Genomic DNA, 27,526 nt, shown 5'->3' with positions numbered 1-27,526 from the left:
GTGGTGTTCTTGGGTCAAATTGTTGAACGTGTCAAATCGGATTCACGAAAATACGACTGTTGCGTAACACTCGGTTTTATAGCTAAAATAATTAGTCCGTAAAACGTGTTTAAAAAAAACAATGTATCCGTTTGCTTCCATTTCTGTGCCGCAGATTATAGTTGAAGTAAGTTGTCTTCACTTTGACGAATCTGTTGCTACTTGGTGACCGGTGACGACAGTAAACATATGATAATAATAATATGTTATTTATTTATTTATTATTTTATTTTATCTTTTAATTCTTTACCTAAAAAACTGGCCTTTTACAGGGGTCAAAAACACATTTTGGGGCTCCATGAAATAGAACTTTGGGCCTCTCCATGTCAATACCACAAATTGAAAATATTATTTTGGGGTCCCTGTCAGTCAAGGGTCATTACAATTGTCACGCCACCACACACTTAGTGATGAGTTCCATATTATGAGGCCCATACAATATTATCTGACTCATGAGCGTGGGTGCCTGCCTAGCCACCACTTGTACCACAAAACGAGCATTGGATTCCCCCTTAGAATGCAATGACAATGCAGCACAGTACAGTGGAACACAGTGCAACAGTGTTGCAAGTGAAAACAATTAAATATTACAATGAGTTGAATTTAGGTGGGGGGTGGGAATCAAGGTGGAAGTAAGCTGAATGGGTGATGTTATTTGTATGAGCTTGTGTTAAGAGTCTGTTATGTAGGATGACACATGGGGACAAGGGGAAACGGAAGAGTTGGCAATTGTGAATTTGTGAAGGAAAAACAGACAGTTTTGGTTACAGAAGACTTGATTCCGAATGATTTTTTTGTTTTGTTTTGTTTTGTTGCTGATCAGTCTGAGAAAGTTGGAGGACAACCGTTGTTTGAGTCAGGCAATGTTGAAAAGGGGTGGTGGGTTTCAGGCACGTGTACAGACAAACCCCAAGTGGTGCTTAAGCACCAGCCCTTTTGCCCTGGATGAAAAAAGTGCCCTTTTTGCTGCAGCGCCTGCCCAAGAAAGTGTAGTGAAATGTACTGTATTTCATTGGTGTGCTTTCATCTTGTCTGACTTTTGCCAAGCAGACCGGGAGGCTTGTTATGTCCTGGAGTTTTGAATAAAAGATCGCATTGTGGACTACACCTTGCAGTCTGTTGAACTTTTATTTTACACAATACGAGAGAAAGTCAAGAAAGAGTGCCAGCCATTTGATAAAGAAGGTAAGAAACACTATAGAATTCCAAAAAGAATTCGGAAAAGGGCTCCCTTCTCTCCCCTTCTTGCTGTATATGCCATAAAGAGAGAAAGAGAGTTTTGTATGTAAAGCTAGAGTTTGTGTCTCTAAAATGTATTTTTTTGTTAATGATTTTGGATTTCTGCAACAGATTAATGGGATTTATATTATTTTGTATGGGATATGTTGCTTTGGATTTTGTACAGTTTGGTTTTAATTATGGCTATTTTATGGAAAGAAAGTCTCATGTAACTTACATGTGGTTAACATTTCATGGTAGGCAAAAGAAGCTATGCATCATTAAGGAGTAGTTGATGTTTTTTTAAAATTATTATTTAAAAGTAAGCGACATACATTGTTTGATCAAATTTATTGCAAACATATTGCTGAATAGCTCCTTCATTTTTCGTCATCCAAGCATTTCGTGTCGAGCTACCATGACATCCTGAGCAATATCTAGTGAACTTTCAATTGTCTTAGGTGCTTGTATAACAACCTGCATGCATATTTAGGGTATGAAATAATCCCAAGAAGACCAACTGGTGATCACCCACATATAATGCAGCACAGTAATTCAAAGCATGCAACAAAATTCTGGAATGTTTCTGTTTGTGCTTGATAATATGATTTTGTTATGTTATCCAGACAATACAATGTACAGAAACAGAGAAATTAGTGCTGTGAAATTCTTTAAAATTGAGAATAATCTCAGAAAGCAAGCTCCCACGCAAGATTTGTACAATCTTGGGGATTGCATCGGCACTTATACAGTTTATACTAGAATAAATAGTATAAATAAATTTGATGATGCAGTATTATTGCATTATTAACTTTGCATAGGCACGATAGTTGATCTCTGTTACATAATATACATATAACATGTATGCCCATGATTCGAGAATACGAGTATATTACCCAATATTTTTGTTCCACTATACAAAGTCAACTGTGCCATAACATTCATGATGATGCATACACAACCATTAACAAAAAAAAAAAAAAACTGGCAGTAGTGTCACCATTAATTCTCCATCCAACCAATGTCGGATGAATCTACAGCATCAAAGGTCAGTGGTTGTGTTCCGGATGCAGCGGTGATTGACAAGACCAGAGTGGAGGAGGCACTGTTGACATCAGCATTGTGGACCATGAAGTGTCGGTGATTAGGCTGGACGTTTTTGGAACTGCTACAGACAAGACAATAGACACAGGCTGTAGGTGAATATAAATTCGTAGACCACAATTTTAGTGGCAGATGTGAAGGAGAAATCATGGAAATCATACGCACAGTCTATTTACTGAAGCTCTATGGGTCATGTGCTGTAGCATTTTTTTTAGATGGTACACAATTTTCCAAATCACCACATAGTAGATATGGCAACTGACACATACACTTACTGTACCTCCAAATGTACAGTATTAGAACAATGATGCTAATTTGTTTATTTTTGCTGTAGACTGAAAACATTCCCCAACAAGTGTGCCGTGGCACATTAGTGTGCGGGAGAGTTCCTCAGGTGTGCTGTGGGAAATTATCATGGTCCAAAAAAAATATTTTTTTAAAAGCACATACTGTATCTTTGTGCATCTATCTATGCCAGCGACATCTGTACTGTACAGTGACAGAGGGAACAAAAACAATCGGCTCAATAAAGATTGGGAATAGCTCATTTGACATGACAGAATGATGATAAGACGTTCACCTATCGACAGCTTTGTGGTTTTCATGTTGGTTAGGTTACAGCCCCAACTGTTAATCTGGAATTGAGCAATGTTTTTTATGGTTTCATAATGTAATAAGTCACACTTGGACAACAAAACACACCAGTCTATCACGTTTTCACGTTCAAACCAAAGGTGGTTTCGTCTAAATTGTGCATCAGATCCAAAGCTGAAACACTGATCTATGGCAGCATGGTGGCGGTTTGGGGTTCAAATCTCAGTTCCAGCCCAACTATGCGAAGCTTGCATCTTCTTCACTTGCATGTAGGTTTTTGTCCGGGTACTCCAAAAACAAAAGCATGTTAGGATCATTGAAGACGCATTTTTGTTGCAGGCCACATTGTAGTTACGGTTTCCCTCAGAGAGCCATGGTGAATGTTAAATGGATAATTCCCTCATCCTATTATTACATATATACAATAAATTGATGGATCCGTATAGTTTTGAAATCAGAAGTCAAGCATTATAGTTGAACTATTGTTCAAGTTACTGTAAAAAGGGGTTCAGTATATTTATTACATAAGACAATTTTAAATTTGAGTACACATTTTAGCAAGAATCATGGAAGTTAATGCAGTTGATTTGATTTCGCGGGCCACCTAAAATGATGTGTCTGGCCGGATCTGGCCCCTGGGCCATGAGTTGGACACCAGTGCTCTAAATTGTTTTGATATGTGTACAGTTGAAATAGAGAATTGAACCAGAACATTTATTGGTCGATTTATGGATTCACCTGCTGTGAATTTTGTTGTTCAGCTCCTTTTTAGAGAGAGAAGCAATTTGTGCAGAACGTACTGAAAAATCGAAAAGTTGGACATTCAAAAGTTTAGAAAAAGTAAAATTAAAGTTGACTTCAAAAATACTGGAGGTTTATGCAACATTTCTGCCACGAAGCTCCACCGGGATCAACAACAACAACAAAATAGTTCCGCCCGGAACCCATGTTTCTCATGGACATTTATTGCAGACGGACGCCGTGTTGGGCCACTGATAAACTTTGCCAAAAACAGCTGAGGAGCATCTGTAAGTGATGTTTAAGACACCGTAAGATGTATAATGTACACATAACATGTATGAGTGAGCTGAATGGTAGTTAGCGTTGTTGTTTTTTTTTACCTGAAACGGTAATCGCTAGCACGTTAATGCTAATCACGATTGCTAACCGTTTAGCCTTTTCCTGTCTCAAATTCTGTACACCAAAACCACTCAGTACCAGCATATGCAGTTTAAGGATTTAAGTCCATCCCTTATAAATGAGAATAAAATTTGAGTTGTGTACGTCTGTTTGTGGACCAAAATGTACTGAATTTAAAAACTTTTTTTTGTGTCAAATACGATTCATTCTGATTCAGTAATCATAAAGTCTGTCATGCATTAGATTTTCTTTTTGTCAACCCCAAACACTCATATTTATAGGTCATGAAAGCTTTCAATTTTTCAATTAATGACTGGTTCTATACTTGAATAAACGTTACTTTTGGGGTATGGGCAACTAGTAATCTGACTGTGAAGTTGCTCTTACCTGAAAGAACGCATCCTTAGCTGTGGGGAGGGTATGAGAAACGGTACTGTGGTAGAAGGCTACTGATTACCTGTAAGAGACTGACACTGTTATATAAATACAGACTACATTTATTAACTGTGCATACATGTAACAAATGCCACAATACAGCACAAAAATAATCATTGCTACTCACAGAATATATCGTATTAAAATAACTGTACACTGTAGTTAGAGCAGCGCCTTTAGAAAGGGTACCTCAATGGGTATACGTGAATGACAAACTCAAACTCATGAATGGTAGTTATAAATGAGACCAACATTTTCAGTTAAAAAAAAAAAAAAATGCCTTAAAGGTTGCACAGAAACTTTGTGGTTGAACCGTCATCATTTTACATGAGCATCTAAGTATTAACTCTCCACATGGAATTTTTTTTGTGTGGCACTTACCAAAGACAATTTTATATTGAGTGACACATGCACAGCCGCCACAAATTAAAATATGTTTCCCTTTCTTTATGGTGGCTCACTTTTCTCTTCAGAATCTGGGCTGTTTGCCTTGCCGCAACGCCCCTACCCCGCCCTCCTGTCATCAGGGTAAGAGAAGTCATACTTAGCAATGACCCGGCTGTCCAGGGCGTGGGGTCAACTATGGCTAATTTGCATGAGACAGGATCACCCCCTCAAAACAGCCTACTAGGGTTGCGGCTGACTTTGGGTGAGAGACCTGGTACACCTTGGACTAGTCACCAGTCAGTCACAGAAGAGAAGAATCATCTTTTATTGTCATGAACATGCATGCATGCACACAAAATTTGTTCTCTGCATTTAACCCATCACAGTGAACACATACACATGTTAGTGGAACACACTGGAGCAGGAGGCAGCTGAAGCACCCGGGGAGCATTTCGGGGTATCAGTGTCAAGGACACCACAGCCGTGAGTCCGGGGATGTTGGCGGATCGTCCAGTCGGGGTCTTGAACCTAGGTCCCCCACAGTGGCAGGCGATGATCTTAACCATTGGGCCACAGCTGCCACAGGGCACACTTAATATAGTCAAAGAATCATTCATACTCACATTCCTACCTATGGACTGTCAGGTGTACCAGGAATGTGGGCGGAAACTGGAGTACCCGGAGAAAACCTACCTAAGCACGAGGAGAACAAGCAAACGTCTGAGTCGAGATTCGAACCCCTGAACTTTAAAACTGTGAGGCAGCCGTCGTGGGGCAGAAAACATTTGACAGAATTCAGGCTTCCTCCAATTGGATTACATTTGAGCTTCAATAGTTCCAATAGAATAGATGATGGTGTGTGGCTTTGGCCAGTGGAGGGAGATTACAGAGAGGAGTTTAGATTGGTTCCCTTCCAATAGAAAAACTAAGAATTCAATTTATTGGTTGAAAGCAACAAAAGGTTCACGTTTATAAAGAGGAAATAAAACATGGCAAGAATAGCAGTCAGTAGCAGCGTATACCTCAGCGAAGGCCATACTTCTACTACCAACCTTCCCAGCCAACATCTGTCTGACTCGTCTGACTGAATATAGTTGTGAAAAGACACTCATCATGGACTTGAATTTTGTATTCATTTGAGACTTTTAATGGGTGTTATTTGGTTCGAATGCCTCACATTGACTCCTTCAAACATACTTCTTGTCATTCTGACTTGTGCATGGCATTGTGACTGTGCAACAAGAGGGGAAAAACAACAACTCTGGACCTCCTGGATGCCAAATAATAATATCCATCCATCCACTTTCTTCTGTTTGTCCGGGGGTCGCGTTACAAAGGCAGCATTTTAAGCAGGGAAGCAAATTCTTCCCTCTCCCCAGTATCCACGATGTTGTTCTTTCGGTCATGACCCACAGCTCGTGGCCATAGGTGAGGGTAGGAATGCGGTCGACTGGTAAATCGAGAGCCTTGCCTTTTGGCTCAGTTCCTTCTTCACTACGTACAGACTGATGCACTCTGTATCACTGCAGATGCTGTACCGGTTTGACTGTCCATCTCCTGCTGCTCCATTCTTACCTCACTCATGAACAAGACCCAAGAGACTTGAACTCCACTACTTGGGGCAGGAACTCCTCCTCGACTTGGAGGTGGTACTGCACCCTTTTCTGACGGAGTCCAACCCTGACTGGAAACAAATTCGACTTACGGCCGGGAATGCGAACCAAACTCTGATAACGGTTGTACAGGGACCGAACAGGCCTTATCTCCAGTAAACCATATTTCCAGAGCACCCCCCCCCCCCCAACAGATCCCTGAGAAACACATTCAAACACCTTCTCCAGGTCCACAAATCTCTTGTAGACCGGTTAGGCAAACTCCCTTGAATCCTCTATGATCCTGCTGAGGGTGGAGAGCTGGTCCATTGTTCACGGCCGGGACGAAAACCACACTGATCCTCCTGAATCTGAGATTTGACTTTCCGATGAACACTCCTCTCCAGAACCACTGAATATACCTTACCACGGAGCCTGAGGACCGTGATCCCCTGCAGTTGGAACACAACACATCGGTCTGCCAATCCAGAGGAACTTTCTCTGATGTCCATTCAAAATTGTAGAGGCATGTCAACCGGGAGAGCCCCCCGACATCCAGAGCCTTTAGGAAGTTCGGGCTGATCTCATCCATCCCCGGGGCTCTGCCACTGACGAGCTTTTTTAACCACCTTGGCGACTTCAACCCCAGAAGTAAGAGAATACGCATCAGAGTTCCCGGAAAGGGCTTTCTCATGGGAAGAAATTGAGAAGGTCTTCAAAGTAGTCCTAACACAATTCACCATGTCCTGAATTGAGGTCAGCAGCACCCCATCCTTACTATACATAGTGGTGATGGTGCACTGCTTGCCCCTCTAGAAACACCGGATGGTGCACCTGTATTTCTTCGAAGCCATCTGGATGTCATTCTTCATGGCCTCACCGAAGTTCTCCCACCTCCCATCTACTGGGGCAAACCCCAATGTACTGGCACCGATCCGGGGGACAACAAGTTTGACCACACCTGCTCGGCACGAAGAGTTGAAGAGAGTCCAACCCTTCTCAAGAGGACTGGTACCAAAGCCCAAGGTATGTGTTGAGGGAAGCCCGACTATCTCTAGTCAGAACTGCTCGACCTCGCAAACCAGCTCGGACTTCATTCCTGGCAGAGAGGGGATTTTCCACGTTCCCAGAACCAACTTCTGTAGCCGCAGATCAGACCGCCAGCCAGCTCATTTTGCACCCGCCTCTCTTATTATTATTTTATTTCTTCTACCAGTATTTTATGCTTTATGTTCGAGTTGATCCAAGCCTGCATCACTTTGTTACAGTTGCAGTGGCTGTCAAAGTGCTCTATAAATAAAGTTGTGGTGAGTTCAGTTCAGTTCAGTATTTATAGCTACTCCATGTTCATGAAATATCTTCCAACAGTTTCCACTTCATACCAGGCTTGGGCCTTTGTGGTTCCTGGGTTGTTCCTGATCATCGTAACCAATTTAGAGGACTCAATTATTGTTTGAAAAAAACTCATTGACGACACATGTTGTGTAATCCGTCTACCTTGGAAAAAGAATGGCCGAAATCAATACAACATTCATGCCGATGGAGTCAACCTCTGACTGAAACTGTAGGTCGATAATCCTGTTCAACTCCAGTCCTGTACTGTAGGGAGGTAATTTGATGCTAATTGCATTTAAAAAAATAAAATAAATAATAATAATAAATTGCAGTAATTCAACTAAGTAATTCAAGTAGAACCTTAAAAGTTTAACCCAAATTATTCTAGAATGCTGTTGGATCTCCCATTAGGTGGTAAAATGTTTCCCATTGAAAATAATGGAAGTTAAAATAATCCAATCCAATTTAATAATAATTCCAGAGTAAAACTGCTGTCATCAACAAACGTTAATTTACTGCATTGGCAAAATTTAACATTTGAATTTGTTTTCACTGGCATAGAAGTCTAAAAATAAGTTAATCATTCTTATTAATGTTAAAGTTTTTAATTTAATGAACTACGGATACCTTAAAACGCATAATGCATGTGTAATATACATTCTTACCGACAGTATAGGTATATTGAATCTAAATGAATCTGTACCAACTACACATTATGGGGACATGGCACGACATCCATTGGGTGAAGCCTTAAACATTAAACCTGTAAATGCGTGCGAAATATGCAATATGATTTTCCTTCAGTGGGAACTATTGCATTTTGACTTTTTTTTTATTGTTGACTTTTAATTAGATTTAAATGCTTGAGATGGCCTTGTGCGTTTTCGAGTCACATAACACAGCACGATCAAAACGAAAACAATCACAAAACTGTCAAATGAATAATGTTTCCCCGTATCTTAGTGTCATAAGGATGAGAAAAGCAATATAAAAGTCCTCAGCGAAACATGACATTATATTGCATTTGGAGAAATTGTAATAAAAGAGAAGCGCTATTAAAAAGTCCCACTGATAGAAAAGGGGTGAAAAAAGGCACATACTGTACATGTATGTAGTTGTCTGTATTCTGAAAACAACAGTTAAAATATCTTTGGACATTTACATAAGTGAAAGCAATCAAGGCCATACATAATAATTCATAATAATAGGCATCATCAGTGAAACAACAGCAAAATAGCCTGAGCTGCACGTGTGGAAAATAAAAGCAGATTAATAAATAAAAAAACACATATGTTACAAATTGGGTGCACACCTCTTTGAACACCGCCAATATGACAAAAACACTATTCACCTTATTATAATCATACTTATATAAGGATAACAAACAAAACATAAGACAATAAGTCCTTTCAACCAATTACAGTTGCAAAATGTTTGAAAGTTTGAAAGTCTCCATGGGAATAATATAACAACGGTTGAAGCTAACATCAGCTTTGGTGTCGGTGTGCACTACAATCTGCTACGCTTTCACCTTAATACAAAATATAATTGCTTCGGTGATATGCAAAGTCTTTGCTGTACAATTTGCACACAACCATGCTTTTCTACACACTTGCATCTCATGTTTTTTTTTTTTTTTTTTTTTTTTTGGCGTAATAAACTTTAACTTCACCGAATACATCTTGTGCATCACTGTTATCAGTGTGACTGAAATTAGGGCACTGAGAAAAGTTCCTGTGGCTGTGCAGAAATACAAAAGTCCCACTCGATGTGTTATTTAAATTTTTTTGTATCTATCCATTTTCTACACTAATAAAGTAATACAAAATATTACCTTATTATCATCAAGAAATAAATTAAAGAATGTTAAAGTAACGCAAAGGGGTTCTGAATAGTGTTTATAAATTATCGGCCAAGTCGGTGTACACGATCTATAGTTTGTACTTCAACATGAAATCAATTGCCCTCTGTGATTCAGCTTATACATTTCTTTATGTTAATCAGTCTGGCAAAATAAATAAACAATGGGGGGGGGGGGGGGGGGAGAGTGTCAATACTGGAAGTGAAAAACACTTCAATTAACTACAAAATACTGGAAAATTCTAAATAAACAAACATAACAAAACATTTATTTCGTTAATATATTGTATATAAAACTGAAAAGATGCTCTTTCCACATAATGTAAGCTCTTATTTATTACTGCGCAAGGAAATGATTATTCATGCTGTAAGACTCCGCATGTTAATTCCTCCAAGAGACCATTTACAGTACGTGCCTCGGTAAGTGCTGCTGTTTTGGTGAGGAACAGCAGTCATTCTTTAATCTTTATGGGTAAGTAGAGGCCACTATTTGAGGAAATATAGTAACTATCTGCCAAAGCATTTCCCTCGTACGCTCTTTTGGAACCAATGACAGCAGAATCACGTGCTTCTATTATCAATGTTTTATCCTATTATTATTACTTCTTTTGTTCCCTATGATCTAAGCAAACAGTTTTAAATATTTTAAAAAATAAAATTGGATTTTTATCCACATCGGCTCAAGTCCTGATTCTGATCCACCACATAGTACAGCAGTTGGGTCACATGAACCATTTAATGGAGATTCAACTCAGTTAAAGAAGCTGTTTTCTTTAATGACTGTGACATATATGCCATTATTGTCCAGTTTTCAGGTGTGGGGAATGGCTTGTTTAAAACCGCCACCATAATTGAAAACTTGCATCTTTGAAGAAACACATTCACCAGAAGCCACATTCAAGTGTGTTGTTTTTAAACTGCTGAATTAAGGGGGTATTTTTCTCTTTCCTTGACAAAATATGGGTGGATTAACCTACTGTAAGTCATTCACAGCACACTCGGTCCCTTACTTCAAAGTGTAAAAACAAGAAAGCGTGCACAGGACGATTACAGCTTGACAGTGTTTGTGGATATAGAATATGAGCCTCAACACCATTTCAGACAGAGTGAATAGTACACTGAATATAAAGTCTATGTGATGTGTGTATGTCTGTTCGTTGCACTTGTCCACACGAAGTCCAGTGAATATCAGAATTTTCTTTGTTTTGAACAAATCTTGCACGTGAGTTGAAAACTCAAAATGCTAAAAATGTTCATGAAAAAGTCTATTTATGTCCTCTTCTGAACTAGTCAGCCGTCACAGAATAAACGGAAGGCAGGGCCATTTGTGCTCCATCAACTCCCTGAGAAATGTCACGAAAGACTCAAAATCCAATGGCCAAGGCATAGGCACAGAAAAATATAAAATGTGTGTGTGGGGGGGACACACCATCCTCCTCTCTGTGAACTCACTCTCAAGTAACAGTAAGAGAGGACTTATGCCTGGATCAGTATACAAGACAAATGTGGTCTCTCATGATGGCACTATGTCAGACTACTGCCATAGAATCCCGCCGTGTCTTGATCAGAAGACTGGCAACATTACACCACATACAGTATATTACAAAACCAATGTATCCCGTCTTTTAAGATAATGAGGGTAATCTTGCCAAATCAAGCTTTCTGGGGAAAAAGTGTCAGTGCTTCCGGGTATAACGCTACCGGATAGAACCAGAACCATGTCATCACTGGGTGCTCTGGAGAGGATGCTTTGGGCTGTCCATTCTTCAAGGACCGCTTGAGGTAATGTTCACACACTTTTAATACCTGCTAGCAAGCACGTAACATAACGTTATATAGCTAGCTAGCGCTAACATTTGTACGTAAACATTATGCTGGTGTTCTGTTGATTCATACTCTCGAGTTTCATCAAAAATTGTCTGTGTGTGTGTGTGTTTACCACAGCGACCAAGGGTGGCGAAGCCCCATTGCAAGACGCAATCCTATTGGTCGATGTAAAGATGCTAAGTCAGAGGGTTCTCGGTCATATGTCGCACTACAGGGAAGAGATCCAAAAATCAAACATAGTAGACTTTTCATCTCGGTGTCGTAGGGCTATCATAGGGTCAAATCGTTCATCCTGGATTATTATGTCACACTACAAGGAGTTTTGTCGTTTCCGACAAAAAATGTCGGGCCCCATCTGGATACTCGTTCGTGATAGCAAATTGGGCCAATAATGGGTCTTAAATCTAGTAGTCTGATCCAGGCATTAAGCAGGTTTTAGTTTGGACAAGGAGCGCCAAAAGGTTTGAGTCAGTGTCGGGGCCGGTAGGAACTGTAGGATCTGGGGTACAGAGGAGTGTAGTGGCTAGAGTGGCTGTAGGATGTAGTGCCAGAAGGGCTGTAGTAGGTTGGTGAATAACTGTGGGAGGAAGACGACGAGTGGGACGAAGAGTAGTGGGAGGATTGTGAGGGAATATGATGTACTGAGGTTCCCGTTAGCCTGGAAAAGGGATGAGTTCGGGGTGAGGGGCTCCACAAAGAGTGCTTGAGCCCCAGCAATGGGGATCGATAGGGAGAGGAAGAACCTGTTTGACTAGGTCTAGTTGTTGTCATAGTAGTGGTTTGAGTATCTGGGGTGACGTGTCTTGAAGTAGCCGAGCTACGGGAAAAAGGAGACGTTATTCTGAAACTATGGGAGTCAACGACAAACGTTCGCATCCCAAGGGTCCACCGGGACTGAGCCAGCCTCTGAGGCGTTGAGGACGGGGTTGACACCTCCAGAGATGGAGGTCTTTCTACCACCAGAGAGTCAGGTGGCAAAGCAATTTCTGGTGATGATGGACTGCGACTGGGTATGTGTGATATAGGTGACGCCAGAGTTGAGGAGACGTCCGTAGCAGCAGAAACAACTGAGGTCGTACTACTAAGGCGGGAAGGGGAGGAACAACTGGGGACCAAAGCTGCACCAGTGCCTTGTGCCAGGTCTGAGGCCGAAGCTGAGGTTGGGAGACTTACTTTGGGAGTGCTGGTCTTCCTGCGGGTCAGCCTGCTCCCACGGTTACGGTGTGTTTGTTCTTGATCGAATTCCAAGTCCTCAAGGTGCTGGGTGAGGGCCAGTTTCTGTTGAATGGTCATTCGCAGGAGAGAGTTCAATGTCTTCTTTTCATCCTCAGCTGCGGCCAACTGTCTTTGCATCTCATCCAGCTGGGTCACATACTCATCGCACCTGAAGGGAGAAATTACCAGATCCAGCTATGTAATTAACTAATACGAAGAGGACACAATAGAACATAAAGTCCAAAATGTCAAAGAGACTATACAGAGCAAAGATGTTAAAATAATTGTGTCTCCTAACCAGTTGACCTGCAACGTAGGCCTCGGGCAACAATCCAGTAACAAGCCTTTTGATCCCTTTGGGCCACTGTACTCCAAGCTTATGTTTGCCAATATGAAAGTTAGCAAACACATTTTGGGCATCTGTGTATGTACCTTTGTAGCTCACTTTCCGAAGTTCTGAAAAGTTACTTGTGTTTTTTTAGCAGCAAAATATTACATGTTCTTCACAGACAATTTACAACCTTTAAAATAACTCCACATCGGAAATGTTGTGCTATTAGAAGTCCTTAAGAATAAAAAGAGTGTGATTAAAAAAATGTTTGACACAAATTCAGATTCTAAGTGTCAGGGTAGACCAAAACAACAAGCAGAAAGAAAAGAGACTATATATTTCTCACAAGTTGTGAATTTATAAATCTTAAATATCAGAAGAGATCAGTTTCATATCGCGAAAAAAAACCTAACCTGGTGGCGAACATTGCCCGTACAGAAGAGAAAGTGGCCGCGTCCTCTTTTAAGGCCTTCAGCTCATTCCTTAGCTTCATCATTGTGTCAGTCACCATTGATTTCTCTGCTTCATACTTGCTCTTCAGGTTGGTAAGAGCCACCTCTGCTGTCTGGGAGAATACAAACACAAAGAGGCACACACAGACACACATCGCCTGAAACATCAGCAAATCTTGAAAACGTTTTTGCTTTTCTTTCTCACACATGAACCCCGATGGATTTTAGATGTTTGGTCCATGAATCAACCAATTCCTTTTCAAAGACATCCACTTCTTTAAGCTCAATCGCCACGTCCTTCTCAGAACATCCTGTTTGAAGACTCGCAGAGGCGAGGTACTAAGATTATAGTCAATGAAAACCCCAATAAGCAGAGCAGAGCCGCCACTCCTCCGAACTGGGAGGAGCCAGATGAGTTGGCTTGGGCATCTGGTCAGGATGCCCCCTGGACACCTCCCTAGTGAGGTATTCTTGGGCACATCCCACCAGGAGGATGACCCAGGACACGCAAGAGAGACAATGTCTCCCGGGTGGCTTTGGAATGCCTCGGGATCTGGAGAGCTGGACGAAGTGGTAAAGGAGAGGGAAGTCTGGGTTTCCCTGCTTAGGCTGTTGCCCCTGCAACCTGACCCCGGCTAAGCGGAAGAAAATGGATGGACGGATATGAACATTTGTACTATGTCAGTTGTTAATTTGCAATGCAGAGAGAAATATAAGGTAGTGGAGCAGCCTACAAGTGTTAATATTGATTTTCTATCTGCTTTGTGTGGGTTTTCTCTAACAGAGTAGTTTATTCAACATTGATCAAGCGTATGCTGGCACAAGCACCCAATAGTTCTGCCATCCCACCTGTTTGTTAGCTTTGAGCACCAGCCGGAGAGTTGCTATCTGCTCTCTCTTGGTGCTGAGCAGAGACTTGAGCTTCAAGAGTTCCTCCAAGCAGCGTTCCTTGTCCTTGTCAAGCAAAGGAGCCAGTTCCCTGGCTGCAGCTCTTTGCCTAGACAGGTGAAGAGCCCTGTCCACTGCCCTCTGTAGGTGCTTTACCTGAGAATTTTACGGAACATTTTGGAAAGAAATCAAAATTGTAGGTGGAGAGGAAAGCATGTGCTAGGCAACAGAGATGTGAAAGAGATTATGGATCAACCTGGTCTCTGACGATGGCATTGAGGTTGTAGATGTTCATGGGTTCTCTGCGTAGCTCACCAGCTGGCTCCAGGGCGGGCGATGAAGATGACGAGGATGATGACGAGGCACTGATGCTGGGTGATCTCGTTGGAGGACTGCAGGTAGTCACGCTTTGCTCCGACTGACCCCGCAAGAGCTCCTTTTCCCCTTCCTTACTGTCTCTTCCTCTACTGACACCAGATAGAGGTTCTTTGGACGGAGACTCAGAGGGGCTCCGTGACTCCCCGGAGGTTGAGGTTGTGGAGGTGGCGGTGGCCAGTCTCCTGGCAAGGCGTGGCGTGAGGAGAACTTTACTGTTGTCGGCAGACATGGCTTTGAGACTGGCACAAAGGCCCCTGAGCCCCCTTCCCTGTCTAGAAGGGAAAACAATAAAGATACTCAGGAGCTCCAAATGGATTTTCTTTTTTTTTTTTACAGGAAACAATCCTGAAACATGGTTCATCCTGCCTTTGTATAAAATGGTTTTCTACTAGCTACGTCACCAGAGCACCTTTTTGGGGCGGTTTTGTGAACTCCAAGGCGGCAGAAAGTGTTCTCAACCGCTTCCAGTCCCAAAGGTAATTCAGGATTTCATTAACAGAGTTGGCATACAGTGGGGGGGAAAGGTATTTGGACAGCCACCGAATGTGAAAGTTGTCCCACTTAAAAAGATGAGAGAGGTCTGTAATTCTGTAAAAAGCAGCGGGGACCTTTCGGGCGCGACAGGATTTGACTCCACGATGACGTCGTGTGTTACTAACGGTAACCTTTGTGATTGTGCTCCCAGCTCTCTTCAGGTCATTGACCAGGTCCCCCCCGTGTCGTTTTGGGCTGATCCCTCACCATTCTCAAGATCAGTGATACCCCACGAGATGAGATCTTGAATGGAAAGCCCTAGGTTGAGGGAGCTTGTCAATAATCTTTTATTTCCTCCATTCTTTTTTATAATTACGCCCACAGTTGTTCTCTTCTCACCAAACTGCTTGCCGAATGTAGAGTAGCTCATCCCAGTCTTGTGCAGGTCTCCAATTTTGTCCCTGGTGTCCTGAGACAGCTCTCTGGTCTTGGCCATGGTAGAAAGGTTGAAGTCTGACTATTTGAGGGTGTGGACACGTGTCCCTTATACGGATATGGAGTTCAAACAGGTGCCATTAATGCAGGTAACATGGAGAGGATAGAAGAGCTTCTTAAAGATGAAGTAACGGGCCTGTGAGAACCAGAATTCTTGCGGGTTGGTTGGTGTCCAAGTATTTATTTTTCCCAAGAATATACAAATACATTCTTTACAAATTATACAATGTGATTTCCTGGATTTTTGTTCACATTCTGTCTCTCACAAGTTGAAAGTGTGCCTATGTGGAAAATTACAGACCTCTCATCTTTTTGAGTGGGACCACTTGCACAATCGCTGTCCAAATACTTTTTTTTCTCCACTGTAGATGCTCATACATTCTTCTGCTGTCTTCTGGCTTGCGTTTCTGTTTTAGGTCTCGCCATTCCCACACAACTTGAATGTCGACCGATTTCTTATTTGTTTGTTGAAGAGTAGACTACATTACTAATGGTGGATACATTCAAGGGAAGCCCCGCAAATGCTTGGAAATAAACAAATAAAACAGTAAGACCTGTAATAGTCCAGCATGACACGGTTGGGTGTCTCATTGTTGCACAGACAGACATGATGGTAGAGCTGGGCAAGCTCCTCACTCAGCATCACCAGTTCATCCTGAGCAGCGTTCAGAGCCCCCTGGCTCTCACCGGCTGCCGACTGAGCTGCCTGCAACTCAGCCTCCAAACTACAAATCTGAGAAAAAAGAAGACATTTCAGTCAATAGTCAAATTTCATAAACTAGTGGCCAGCTGAATCTTGTATTTTTTATTTTTTACCTGAGTAGAGTATTAGACATTTATTCGAAAGAGGCATCTATTTGAGAGGAATTTATTTGTGTTAATGTTTGTGGAGCCAGATTAACTGCTGTCTGTTAATATACTTGACAGGTTAGACAGTGCCATTAAAAGGTATTTGCCCTTTCCTGATTTCAATTTTTTTTGCATATTACACAATACATTCTTCAGATCCTCACACCAATTTCAATATCCCACAAAGACAATTCAACATACAATGCAGTTTCTAGATGATGATTTCATCGCCATGGTCCTCTTTGGTAGCTCTTCGAGACATCTTGTGTCAAACAAAAGACCGTATAGATATTTAATATTTCTACAGTTGCTTTGTGCCAGTCTCCTGCCATAGGGCTCTGCCAGTCACCTGAACTGAAAGAAAGTGCTTTGACCTGTTTTACTGAATGTGGAAGTTGGTTGCGCATAATCCCTGTTATCCAACGACACAATTGATTTGTTAAAGTACATGATGTACCTGGCGACATGAGACACAACATCTATTCCATGCTAAATATTTACATTTGTGGATTCATGGCGATTCAAAAAGAGTGAGTATCAGAGAAGGTAAACATAATTACCTTCTCTTTTCCGTCCTGGCAGCTCTTTTCCAATGAGGTTACCTTCCTCTCCAATCTCTGTTGCAGAGCGTGTCCTCTTGGCTTCTCGTGCACGATGCCTTCCCCACACTGAACCAACCTGTCCCGCAGGGCTTTCACTTCTGACTTGAGCTCAACCACCTCAGTCACAGCCACCTGATATTTGCATTGCAGGATCTCCAAACCTGGTGACTGGTAAGGGAATATTGGACTTTTGCTCACTGCGCCATGCTTGTTATCCTCATTTTCGTCGTCATCTTCAGTCTCCTTATCTATGTCAAGTCCCTTTAGATCTTCAGGGTTGAACAGCGAGTCAAGACTGCTCTGGGCCCCTTGCTGCCCGCGGCGCAGGGCGATGACCTTTTGGCTAAGGCAAAGGGTCTTCTCATGCTGTTCAGACAGAGCCCCCTGGGTATGCTGGAGCTGAGTCTGGGATTCCTGCAAACTGTTCATCAGTGCTACTTTCTCACGTTCCACCTGAATGGGACAGAAAGGACACAGCATCGTCACTGATTTTTCAAATATAATATATCAGCCAATCATTTCTAGGTAAATCTGGTAATTACATGGAAAAATTAATGCCAGGGTCCTAATCGTTATTACATTAGATGTTAGAATTCTTCTTCTAAAAATGTTGGTATAGTACAGATTGTAGCCTGATGTCACTGACATAGACAATCGCTAATTCAAGTGCATTTTTGTAAACAACACAAATCATGTAGTTCACACATTCACACACACACCAAAAAAAACATATAATGTAAATAAAAACAACAGCGTATACAGCAAATAAATGAGGTTAAATATGATACATTAGTGGTGGACCATTCAACGGTAAATAAGGAAAATGACGATGTGCATTTAAGGGGAAGAGTGGGGATTGGGGGGGCTCGGCTTGGGCGTTTGACTACCAGAGGAAGGTTAACCAACTGCCAATTAATCTGAATTGATTGAAATATTTTTTAATTTCAAAGAAAAGCAGACTTTTGGGGAATCTCTGTGATGAAACCGTCAAATCTGACAGAGGTTATTTAAATGTTGAAGTCATTGGAATCATAAAATAAAAATTTTGTAACCCTCATTTCTGGGGATACACAATTTATTTTGATACAGCAGCACCTCTAAATACAAATTAACAGTGTTTTTGTTGTTGCTGTTCTTGTTTTAATATAGTGAGTACCAAAAATGAATCTTGGACTTATTTTGGGGGACTTTTTTCTTGTGTTTTACACACACGTGTTTTACATGTTTTGCATTGCATTCAATCCAAAACATGTAAAACACATGAATAGAAATTGAGTTTCGTGAATACTTCCAATATGAATATGTGAACTCCTCTCTTTGTTTCTCTTTCTCTCTGTCCTACATTAATTAATATCGTTAATGTGCTTCGAGTCAGCAAGATATTCAGTAGCGCCTTACCTAATATGAAACATGTGTTGTCGTATGTATTTGAGCATGTCTTGAATTGAGATCAGACTAGTTAGTGACTACTGTGGTCATGAGTTCATCTTTTACTATATTTTCAAATGACAAAACCTGAACTGAGATTTGCAATAAAAGGTCCGATCAGCCTAGGCAAAGGAGCGGTAACATCAAACCGTCTGCTGGACTGTAAATCAATAGCACAGTATATTGTTGCGCTTGGGAGAGATACACAAAAAAAAAAAAACGTAAATGAGATGTTATGCCCCACCTTACATTTCGTGTCCCGAAACACACGCAATCTGCGGTTTGAATTGTTGTACAGCTATTTATGCTGGATTTCAATTGAACGAAATTGAGGGATTACTTGTTATCAAAATAAACTATTGGATGTTGGAATAGAAAAGGGACAAGTGACGGTATGGCTGGGAGAGCTGAGGGACACAGTTCGGAGACTGGCATGTGGTGTGCACAGTGGGAATACTGTCTATCAGCATTGTTTTACACTAAATTATTCACGAGAGTTAAGCTTTAAATAGGAGACAATTTCTCTATTCGGATTTATTTAATGTAACAGATGTAGAAACAATATGATGAACGCATTTACGTCATTTGTGGGATTACTTGTTTTGGCTTTACAAAAGGGAATTTAAAAGGGAAAAGGAGCGCATCTATTTAAAATTTTGGAGCTAATTTAAACTGTTGTTTCTGTCAACACGTTTTGCATGAACGCGATCCCAGTTTGAAGGATTTTGAGGCATGATAAGTAAAATATCTGTTACACAATTTAACATCCTCTTCATGCTTCCACTGGGCAGATTAAAAAATAAAAAAAACTGCCACTCAACTTGTGCATCAGTTACTGGTGTCCCAGCAATTAGGGCACTAGCCAAATTTGTTTACACCCTTTTTTTTGTTTCTTTTTTTTTATTATTTTTCAACTTTTTTTTCAGAAACTAATTGAATGAATCGAGCTTGACGCATTAAAGACCTTATAGTTTATACTAATATTTGAGGGGTCGATGAAACTCACAGTCAACAGTTGTTGCTTAAGCTTCTGCAACTCCGTCAGGTTCATCTCGCTGAAGAGGTCCAACGTAGCCACGCCTTCGGTTTTCCGACTTATACCTCGGCATTCTCCATTAGCAGCAGCTACCGACCCTGAAGGTGTTGCCTTTCGTGTTGCACCTTGGGCATGGCCGTTACACCTAGTTGTTCGGAACAAAGAAGGGCACAAATTCTAACACTTGGAAACGCATTTTAAGCCCACAAATATATCTCATAAATTACAAATCTGAGTATTTTTTACATCAGTAGCACATTTTTGAATCATTATTATGATATTTATGAGGGAGAGTTAAAAATTAATGGCCCTAATAATTGGCCCTTTTTTCAGAGGTTTTCACAGTTTGTAGTTTAAATTTAAAAAAATTTAATTTAAAAAAGGTTTTGTTTAAGCTTGTTCTCTTCCTGTCAGCTATTTTGGAAACAACGGCATTGTTGGATTGAATTTCTTGCTTTGGAAGATGGAACCGCCACTAAAAATGTTCAAAAGGCTGAAAAATGTGAATGGGGAAGCTACAGCACAGTCAAAAAGTGGGTGTCCAGGATCAAAGTCGAAGAACAAGAGCCTGCTTTGAGTGACCTCCGTGACGAGCAAAGGAGCTCGTGAAGCCATCACATACTTTGGCTGGACAAACATACCAAGGGCTCAAGAGTGCGACTGATTTGGTCGGACATGCACCCTAATTTCTTAATGGTGCGCCTGAAAAACACATTTCACTTTTACTTTTACCAGTCAATACTGCCTAAAAAAACTGGCAGCTAATTTTATATATATATATATATCCATCCATCTATCCATTTTCTACCGCTTATCCGGGTCGAGTCGCGGGGGCAGTAGCTTTAGCAGGGACGCCCAGACTTCCCTCTCCCCAGCCACTTCATCCAGCTCTTCCGGGGGGATCCCGAGGCGTTCCCAGGCCAGCCGAAGGACGTAGTCTCTCCAGCGTGTCCTGGGTCGTCCCCGGGGCATCCTCCCGGTGGGACGTGCCCGGAACACCTCACCGGGGAGGCGTCCGGGAGGCATCCGAATCAGATGCCCCAGCCACCTCATCTGGCTCCTCTCAATGCGGAGGAGCGGCGGCTCCACTCTGAGATCCTCCCGGATGACCGAGCTTATCACCCTGTCTCTAAGGGAGAGCCCGGACACCCAGCGGAGGAAACTCATTTCGGCCGCTTGTATCCGGGATCTTGTTCTTTCGGTCACGACCCACAGCTCATGACCATAGGTGAGGGTAGGAACGAAGATCGACCGGTAAATTGAGAGCTTCGCCTTTCGGCTAAGCTCCTTCTTTACCACAACGGACCGATACAAAGTCCGCATCACTGCAGACGCCGCACCGATCCGCCTGTCGATCTCCCGTTCAATTCTTCCCTCACTCGTGAACAAGACCCCGAGATACTTGAACTCCTCCACTTGGGGCAGGATCTCATCCCCGACCTGGAGAGGCCATGCCACCCTTTTCCGACTGAGGACCATGGTCTCGGATTTGGAGGTGCTGATTCTCATCCCAGCCGCTTCACACTCGGCTGCGAACTGCTCCAGTGAGAGTTGGAGCTCACGGCTTGATGAAGCCAACAGAACCACATCATCAGCAAAAAGCAGAGATGCAATACTGAGGCCACCAAACCGGACCCCCTCTACGCCTTGGCTGCGCCCAGAAATTCTGTCCATAAAAGTTATGAACAGAATCGGCGACAAAGGGCAGCCTTGGCGGAGTCCAACCATCACCGGGAACGAGTCCGACTTACTGCCGGATATGCGGACCAAACTCTGACTCCGGTCGTACAGGATACAGCCTGTATCAGGGGTTTCGGTACCCCATACTACCAAAGCACCCTCGACAGGACTCCCCGAGGGACACGGTCGAACGCCTTCTCCAAGTCCACAAAATACATGTAAACTGGTTGGGCGAACTCCCATGCACCCTCGAGGAACCTGCCGAGGGTGTAAAGCTGGTCCGCTGTTCCACGGCCAGGATGAAAACCACACTGCTCCTCCTGAATTTGAGATTCGACTTCCCGACGGACCCTCCTCTCCAGCACCCCTGAATAGAACTTACCAGGGAGGCTGAGCAGTGTGATCCCCCTGTAGTTGGAACACACCCTCCTGTCCCCCTTCTTAAAAAGGGGGACCACCACCCCAGTCTGCCAATCCAGAGGCACTGTCCCCGATGTCCACGCGATGTTGCAGAGGCGTGTCAACCAGGACAGCCCCACAACATCCAGAGCCTTTAGGAACTCCAGGAGAATCTCATCCACCCCCGGGGCCCTGCCACCGAGGAGCTTTTTAACTACCTCTGTTACCTCAAACCCAGAGATAGGAGAGCCCGCCTCAAAGAACCCACACTCTGCTTCCTCATGGGAAGGCGTGTCGGTGGAATTGAGGAGGTCTTCGAAGTATTCTCCCCACCGACTCACAACGTCCCGAGTCGAGGTCAGCAGCGCCCCATCCCCGCTATACACAGTGTTGGTGGTGCACTGCTTTCCTCTCCTGAGACGTCGGATGGTGGACCAGAATTTCCTCGAAGCCGTCCGGAAGTCTTTCTCCATGGCCTCATCGAACTCCTCCCATACCTGGGTTTTTGCTTCAGCGACCACCAGAGCTGCATTCCGCTTAGCCAGCCGGTACCCATCAGCTGCCTCAGGAGTCCCACAGGCCAAAAAGGCCCAATAGGACTCCTTCTTCAGCTTGACGGCATCCCTCACCGTTGGTGTCCACCAACGGGTTCGGGGATTGTCGCCACGACAGGCACCGACCACCTTACGGCCACAGCTCTGGTCGGCCGCCTCAGCAATTGAGGCGGGGAACATGGTCCACTCAGACTCGATGTCCCCCGCCTCTCCCGGAACATGAGCAAAGTTCTGTCGGAGGTGGGAGTTGAAACTCCTTCTGACAGGGGATTCTGCCAGACGTTCCCAGCAGACCCTCACAATACGTTTGGGCCTGCCACGTCGGACCGGCATCTTCTCCCACCATCGGAGCCAACTCACTACCAGGTGGTGACAGCTCTGCCCCTCTCTTCACCCGAGTGTCCAAGACATGCGGCCGCAAGTCCGATGACACGACCACAAAGTCGATCATCGAACTGCGACCTAGGGTGTCCTGGTGCCAAGTGCACGTGTGGACGCCCTTATGCTTGAACATGGTGTTCGTTATGGACAATCCGTGACGAGCACAGAAGTCCAATAACAGAACACCGCTCGGGTTCTGATCAGGGGGCGGGGGGGCGTTCCTCCCAATCACGCTTCCAGTCCCCCAACAGAACAATGGAGTCCCCAGCGGGAGCGCTCTCCAGCACCCCCTCCAAGGACTCCAAAAAGGGTGGGTACTCTGAATATATATATATATATATATATATATATATATATATATATATATATATATATATATATATATATATATATATATATATATATATATATGTAAAGTGACTGCTAACCCGTCCCGCATACTCACCCGATCTGGCACAATCAGATTATCTTTAAAGGAATGTTATAGGGCTGACGAGTTAGCAAGCTGGGGCGTGGCGTGTGGGCATGCGGGAATCTCTGGAGTCAAAGTCCCATGGAAGTACCATGGAATCTCTGGAGTCAAAGTCGTAGAATTTGGAGTTGGACCAACGTTTTGGGGAAAAATATGCCTCCAAAGTTGAACCACTACATGAGACCTCCGCAGATCCCAGGAACTGAAACTCCCATGTTTCAGTGAGCATAAAGCATTAATTCCATGTGTATTTTGTTCCATGTGTATTTTGTTCCAACAGAAGGTACCAGTGATGACAAAGAGGAAAGTAGTGACATTAGCAAACCTCCTTCACCCTAGATTCTCAGTACAATGTGGCAAAAGATACAGTGATAATGCATTATACCATACGTGGAATGTGTAATGGAAAGTGAGCTGAAATTTGATATGAAATGTCTCTTCTCCCAAGTTCAAGAAGTAACCATGACCCTGCCTCACGGCGACGGTCTCAGCGTTGTAAGCAGCGCAAAGCATCATGGTGCTTGCTGCTGTTTCCCAGAATTCTTTGCAGTGCTTTTTTTAACTCCAGGTTGTAGAAAAATTAGCTGAACGTTGCTCTTTACTTGCATTTGTTCCATATTGCTATGAGTGTGTGCATTATCTATATTATACGTCGGGAAACAAAATGGTGGTTCGATCAATGAGTTTGCGCTGTTATACCTTGTTTGATCTTCTGTGGTTGGCGAGAGCAAAGTTGTCGGAGTCGCTGCGCCGCTGGGTGGGGCAGACGTGAACGTCAGGTGTGCACTGCCAGTGTACGCCACGTCACACATGCTCAGATGGTGAATCAGCTCCCTGCGCAAGTGATTCTTCTGCTCACGCTCGCTCTTCAGAGACTCCAGTGCCTCCTCCAGCTGGGAGTCCGAGATGTCCTTCAAACGCAGCGCATCCAGCAGCTGGCCGTCCAGAACATCTGTCTCCTCTTCCAAAACCTTAATTTCATGTTTCAAGCCTTCATATTCCACCTGAACCAGAGACACGTACATCAAGGTAAAATCAATTAATTTGACCTGTGATACTGCTGATATTTATTTAAAGTATTAATTTTAAAAAGTTCTATTTCTTTTATATTTATGACGTATATATAATCTATAATAAATGAATAAAGGTAGCATAAGTGGTATATGTTGGCCACAACACATTTACGCCGCAACACAGCAACATTAACTCAAAGTAAATGCAAAATGCAGCAACACTTTAGGTACATCGTAAGTGACCGCGAGACTCCTTCTGATTGTATAATTCGTCTATCGTTACAGGGGACTCACATTGGTAAACAGACCAAGCGACTAAATCGGGAAGTCAATGAACTAAGTTGGAATATTGCTGATTTATGACAATCCGAAAGTGCTTACTTTCCCAAATAGCTCTGAAATAGCTTACTTTTTACGTACTCGTCCAACTTTGTTCATTAAATGTTGTGCAACTTCCTGCTTCAATCACTTTTTTCCCTTTCAACTTTCCTCAGCAAATCAAAGTCATTACAAGGATAGACATCCTTTAATATTTTGAAATGTGTTTCTTTAGCTTTTGGTGATATGGGTAGAGGGAGGTGTTTAGTTTTAATCCAACTTTCAATTCACTGCGATCATCTTTTGATCAATTTTTACTTATTAACTCATTCACTGCCAGCCTTGTCAGTTAACATGGATATTTGACTTCTAAAGCCGTCAATGGCAGTGAATGTGTTACAGATAGAGCGAAGCCCATTAGTGTGTTGGCAATATGTGTCTCCAGTAACCCGGACAAATTGTACAGTCGGAGGGATGCCCGCAGTCACTTAACAGCGTACTTACACTAATACTTACGTTAAAAAGCGTAAACTATTCATTTACACAGTAGTGTGAAGAAAAGTGTCGTTTAAGGAAAATAAGGCCATTTCAAAATGATCAGTGTCTGCATTTTTCTTTACAAACTCATAGACACAGCACAGATTTTGCTTTCCTTTGAATCACTGAACTTAGTTGTATATTATAAGTTGTATTTAGTTGTACACCCACTATTTAAAAGAACGTCTTCACGTGTTGCACGTAGTCGACAAAATTCTAGCACGTGTGAACTAGGAGTTGAAGCAACTAGTCAACTAGTCGACTTTACCGTTCAGCCATGACAGTTACAGCATGAAATCGATTGATCGGTCATCAAATTTTTTGCGCATTAACAACACGGACGCTTCGCTGAAATCAACAGCTAGGTGTTTGGTCGGTTCGGTCGCTCAAGCGTGAATATGTTATTATACTGTACTAAAAATAAGATCTGTAGCACGGTCACTTGCAAAAATTGCAAGTCTATTACCACAGACTCACTCATCTAAGCCTGTCATGATACAGATCCAACAAGCTAGAGTTTCTTGTGGTTAAATTTTACTGTTATTCTGTGTTGCGGTTTTGTTTCACATATGTCTGAAGAATCTGTACCTGATTCTGTTTGAGGGTTGAAACCAGTTTCTGCAGAGAGATGTTCTCCTCTTCCAGCTCTGTGTAGTCCTGAATCAGCCTTGATTCTCGAAACTTGTACTCCCCAATCTCTTCTCGCAGGCGGCCACGCTGCAGCTCCAACATCTCATTACTCTGCTGAGACACAGGGGGGAAATAAACCAGAATCAGAATCCTCTTTATTGCAGAGTATGTCAAAAACATGCAAGGAATTTGTCTCCGGTAGTTGGAGGCGCTTTAGTATAACAACAGACAGCCATTTTGACTAAATGTCCTGACTATAACAATGACTGAATAAATTGTTGAATGTTTTGGGTCAAGAGAATAGTCCTTGCTTGATTAAATAAGAGGATGATTTATATATTTCTGCACTTTACCTCCCGCAGCTCCTGTAGCAGGCAGCTCAAGTGGTCATTGTCAGCCTGTGCATTGGCCGCAGTGGCCTGGCTGTGCTTGACCTCTCCCTGGAGCACCAGAAGTCGACCCATGTAGTAGGCTTCCTTGGTGGCAGACTCCTGCAGCAGAGTCTCCTCGTTGGTCTCACCATCCTCGGCCACCTTACGCTGGGTGGAGTAGGCCTGACCAAATGCCTGGATGGAGCAAGAGAGTACAAAGCATGACTTATCTGGATCATTTTACCTCTCCAACAATCCATAAACCAGAAGAAGTCAAATGACATTAGGGGGAATACAGTCTATTGATCCAGGATCATAAAATGAGAGATCTGCAGACAACCATCTGCTCTTTGTTATCATCCTGCCACACACAGAGAATTCATATGTACAATGGATACAAATGGTCGGAGATGACAATGTGGTCGCACAAGTGTGCACATCCTCATATAACAGGGGATTTAGTGGTCGGAATTAACCAATCACAAATCCAATATGTAAGCGAGACGGAACGTATACAGCAATCGACAAGCGACGAAGAAATGAATCTTCCTTCCTGTTGTTGGCGTAGGGCTTAAGACTGGCGGCTCTATAGTCATAGACTGCGCAACGTTCGCTGGAGAGCAAATGGTGCGCATCTTTGTCCTTTGGCTAGGCCTGTCACGATAATTACTATATCCACTTATCATTCGATAAATAAAATGGACACGCGAGTTTTTCCGGACTCGATAAATTCTCATTGCTGTGGAGAAGCCGCCGTGTACTGTAAATTGATGTTCCAAAACGCTCCAAACATTTTTGGATGAATTTAAGTATGAAGCCACCAAGCTGGCTAAAGCGGGGTGTACCTCCAGATTTTTAACATCTTAATCCATTTTTTTTAAATGTAAGAGGCGTAAACTCTACATGTGTGCGCTTACTGCTCTTATACTACTGTCCACTGTAGTGTACTCAAGACGCCCAACACAGAACATGTAACGATATCTCCACTGAAAATCTTGAGTCTCCTCCATCACGACAGCAGTCGTAGTACCAAGACGGAAAAAACGCAAAGAAGAAAACGTGTTAGTAGAAGAAACTGGGCTAACTTATCTGGTAAATACGTTGCAAACCCTTTGTCATTTGTACCGTGGTGAATGACTCAGGGGGCACGTTATACAAACACTCAACACAACTACTTTTTCCTACATTTGTGAAGTTCAGTTTGTTTCACAGTTTGCAATTATTCCATTTCACGTCACAATCACAGAATCATTTGGCTTGGCCAAACTCAGTATTCCTCACACACATATGGAAGTCAAAATGGAAATATTGAACAAGTTTAATATTTAGAATTGATGTTTTTTGAGCAGATAGGATACAGCGTTTGGAGGATGGGATAAATCACTCTCAACACACCTCTTGACAGGCTAATCGGTCATGTAATTTTCTAAAGCTATTGGAAAATTGGGCCTTTGCTGACTTTGATCAACAGAAAGGAAAAGAATTTCGCCTG

At 42.7% G+C, this 27,526-nt stretch overlaps 1 protein-coding gene across 6 annotated transcripts in view; it reads right to left on the bottom strand.

The window, feature by feature from the left end:
• Positions 1-1,642: 1,642 nt before the first annotated feature.
• LOC133397288 (protein bicaudal D homolog 1-like) overlaps positions 1,643-27,526 on the bottom strand; it is a 29,069-nt gene continuing 3,185 nt past the window's right edge. Inside the window, exons 2-13 of one of the 6 annotated variants that reach the window (XM_061667993.1) lie at positions 26,017-26,229; positions 25,622-25,777; positions 23,865-24,169; positions 19,650-19,824; positions 17,174-17,668; positions 16,319-16,497; positions 14,674-15,067; positions 14,379-14,573; positions 13,491-13,642; positions 12,705-12,915; positions 4,483-4,552; positions 1,643-2,425 (exon numbers count right to left, since the gene is read on the bottom strand). In XM_061667993.1, coding sequence (XP_061523977.1) covers positions 4,499-4,552; positions 12,705-12,915; positions 13,491-13,642; positions 14,379-14,573; positions 14,674-15,067; positions 16,319-16,497; positions 17,174-17,668; positions 19,650-19,824; positions 23,865-24,169; positions 25,622-25,777; positions 26,017-26,229 — 2,529 coding nt within the window. In that variant the 3' untranslated portion in view covers positions 1,643-2,425; positions 4,483-4,498. Of the gene's footprint in view, positions 2,426-4,482; positions 4,553-5,380; positions 5,611-8,551; positions 12,916-13,490; positions 13,643-14,378; positions 14,574-14,673; positions 15,068-16,318; positions 16,498-17,173; positions 17,669-19,649; positions 19,825-23,864; positions 24,170-25,621; positions 25,778-26,016; positions 26,230-27,526 lie in introns of those variants that run through there. The other 5 variants (XM_061667995.1, XM_061667994.1, XM_061667991.1 and 2 more) reach the window with 5 other exon arrangements.

The sequence above is a fragment of the Phycodurus eques genome, chromosome 22 (assembly GCF_024500275.1).
Source record: "Phycodurus eques isolate BA_2022a chromosome 22, UOR_Pequ_1.1, whole genome shotgun sequence".
Classification (NCBI taxonomy): Eukaryota; Metazoa; Chordata; class Actinopteri; order Syngnathiformes; family Syngnathidae; genus Phycodurus; species Phycodurus eques.
This window is presented reverse-complemented; position numbering and strand designations above follow the sequence as displayed.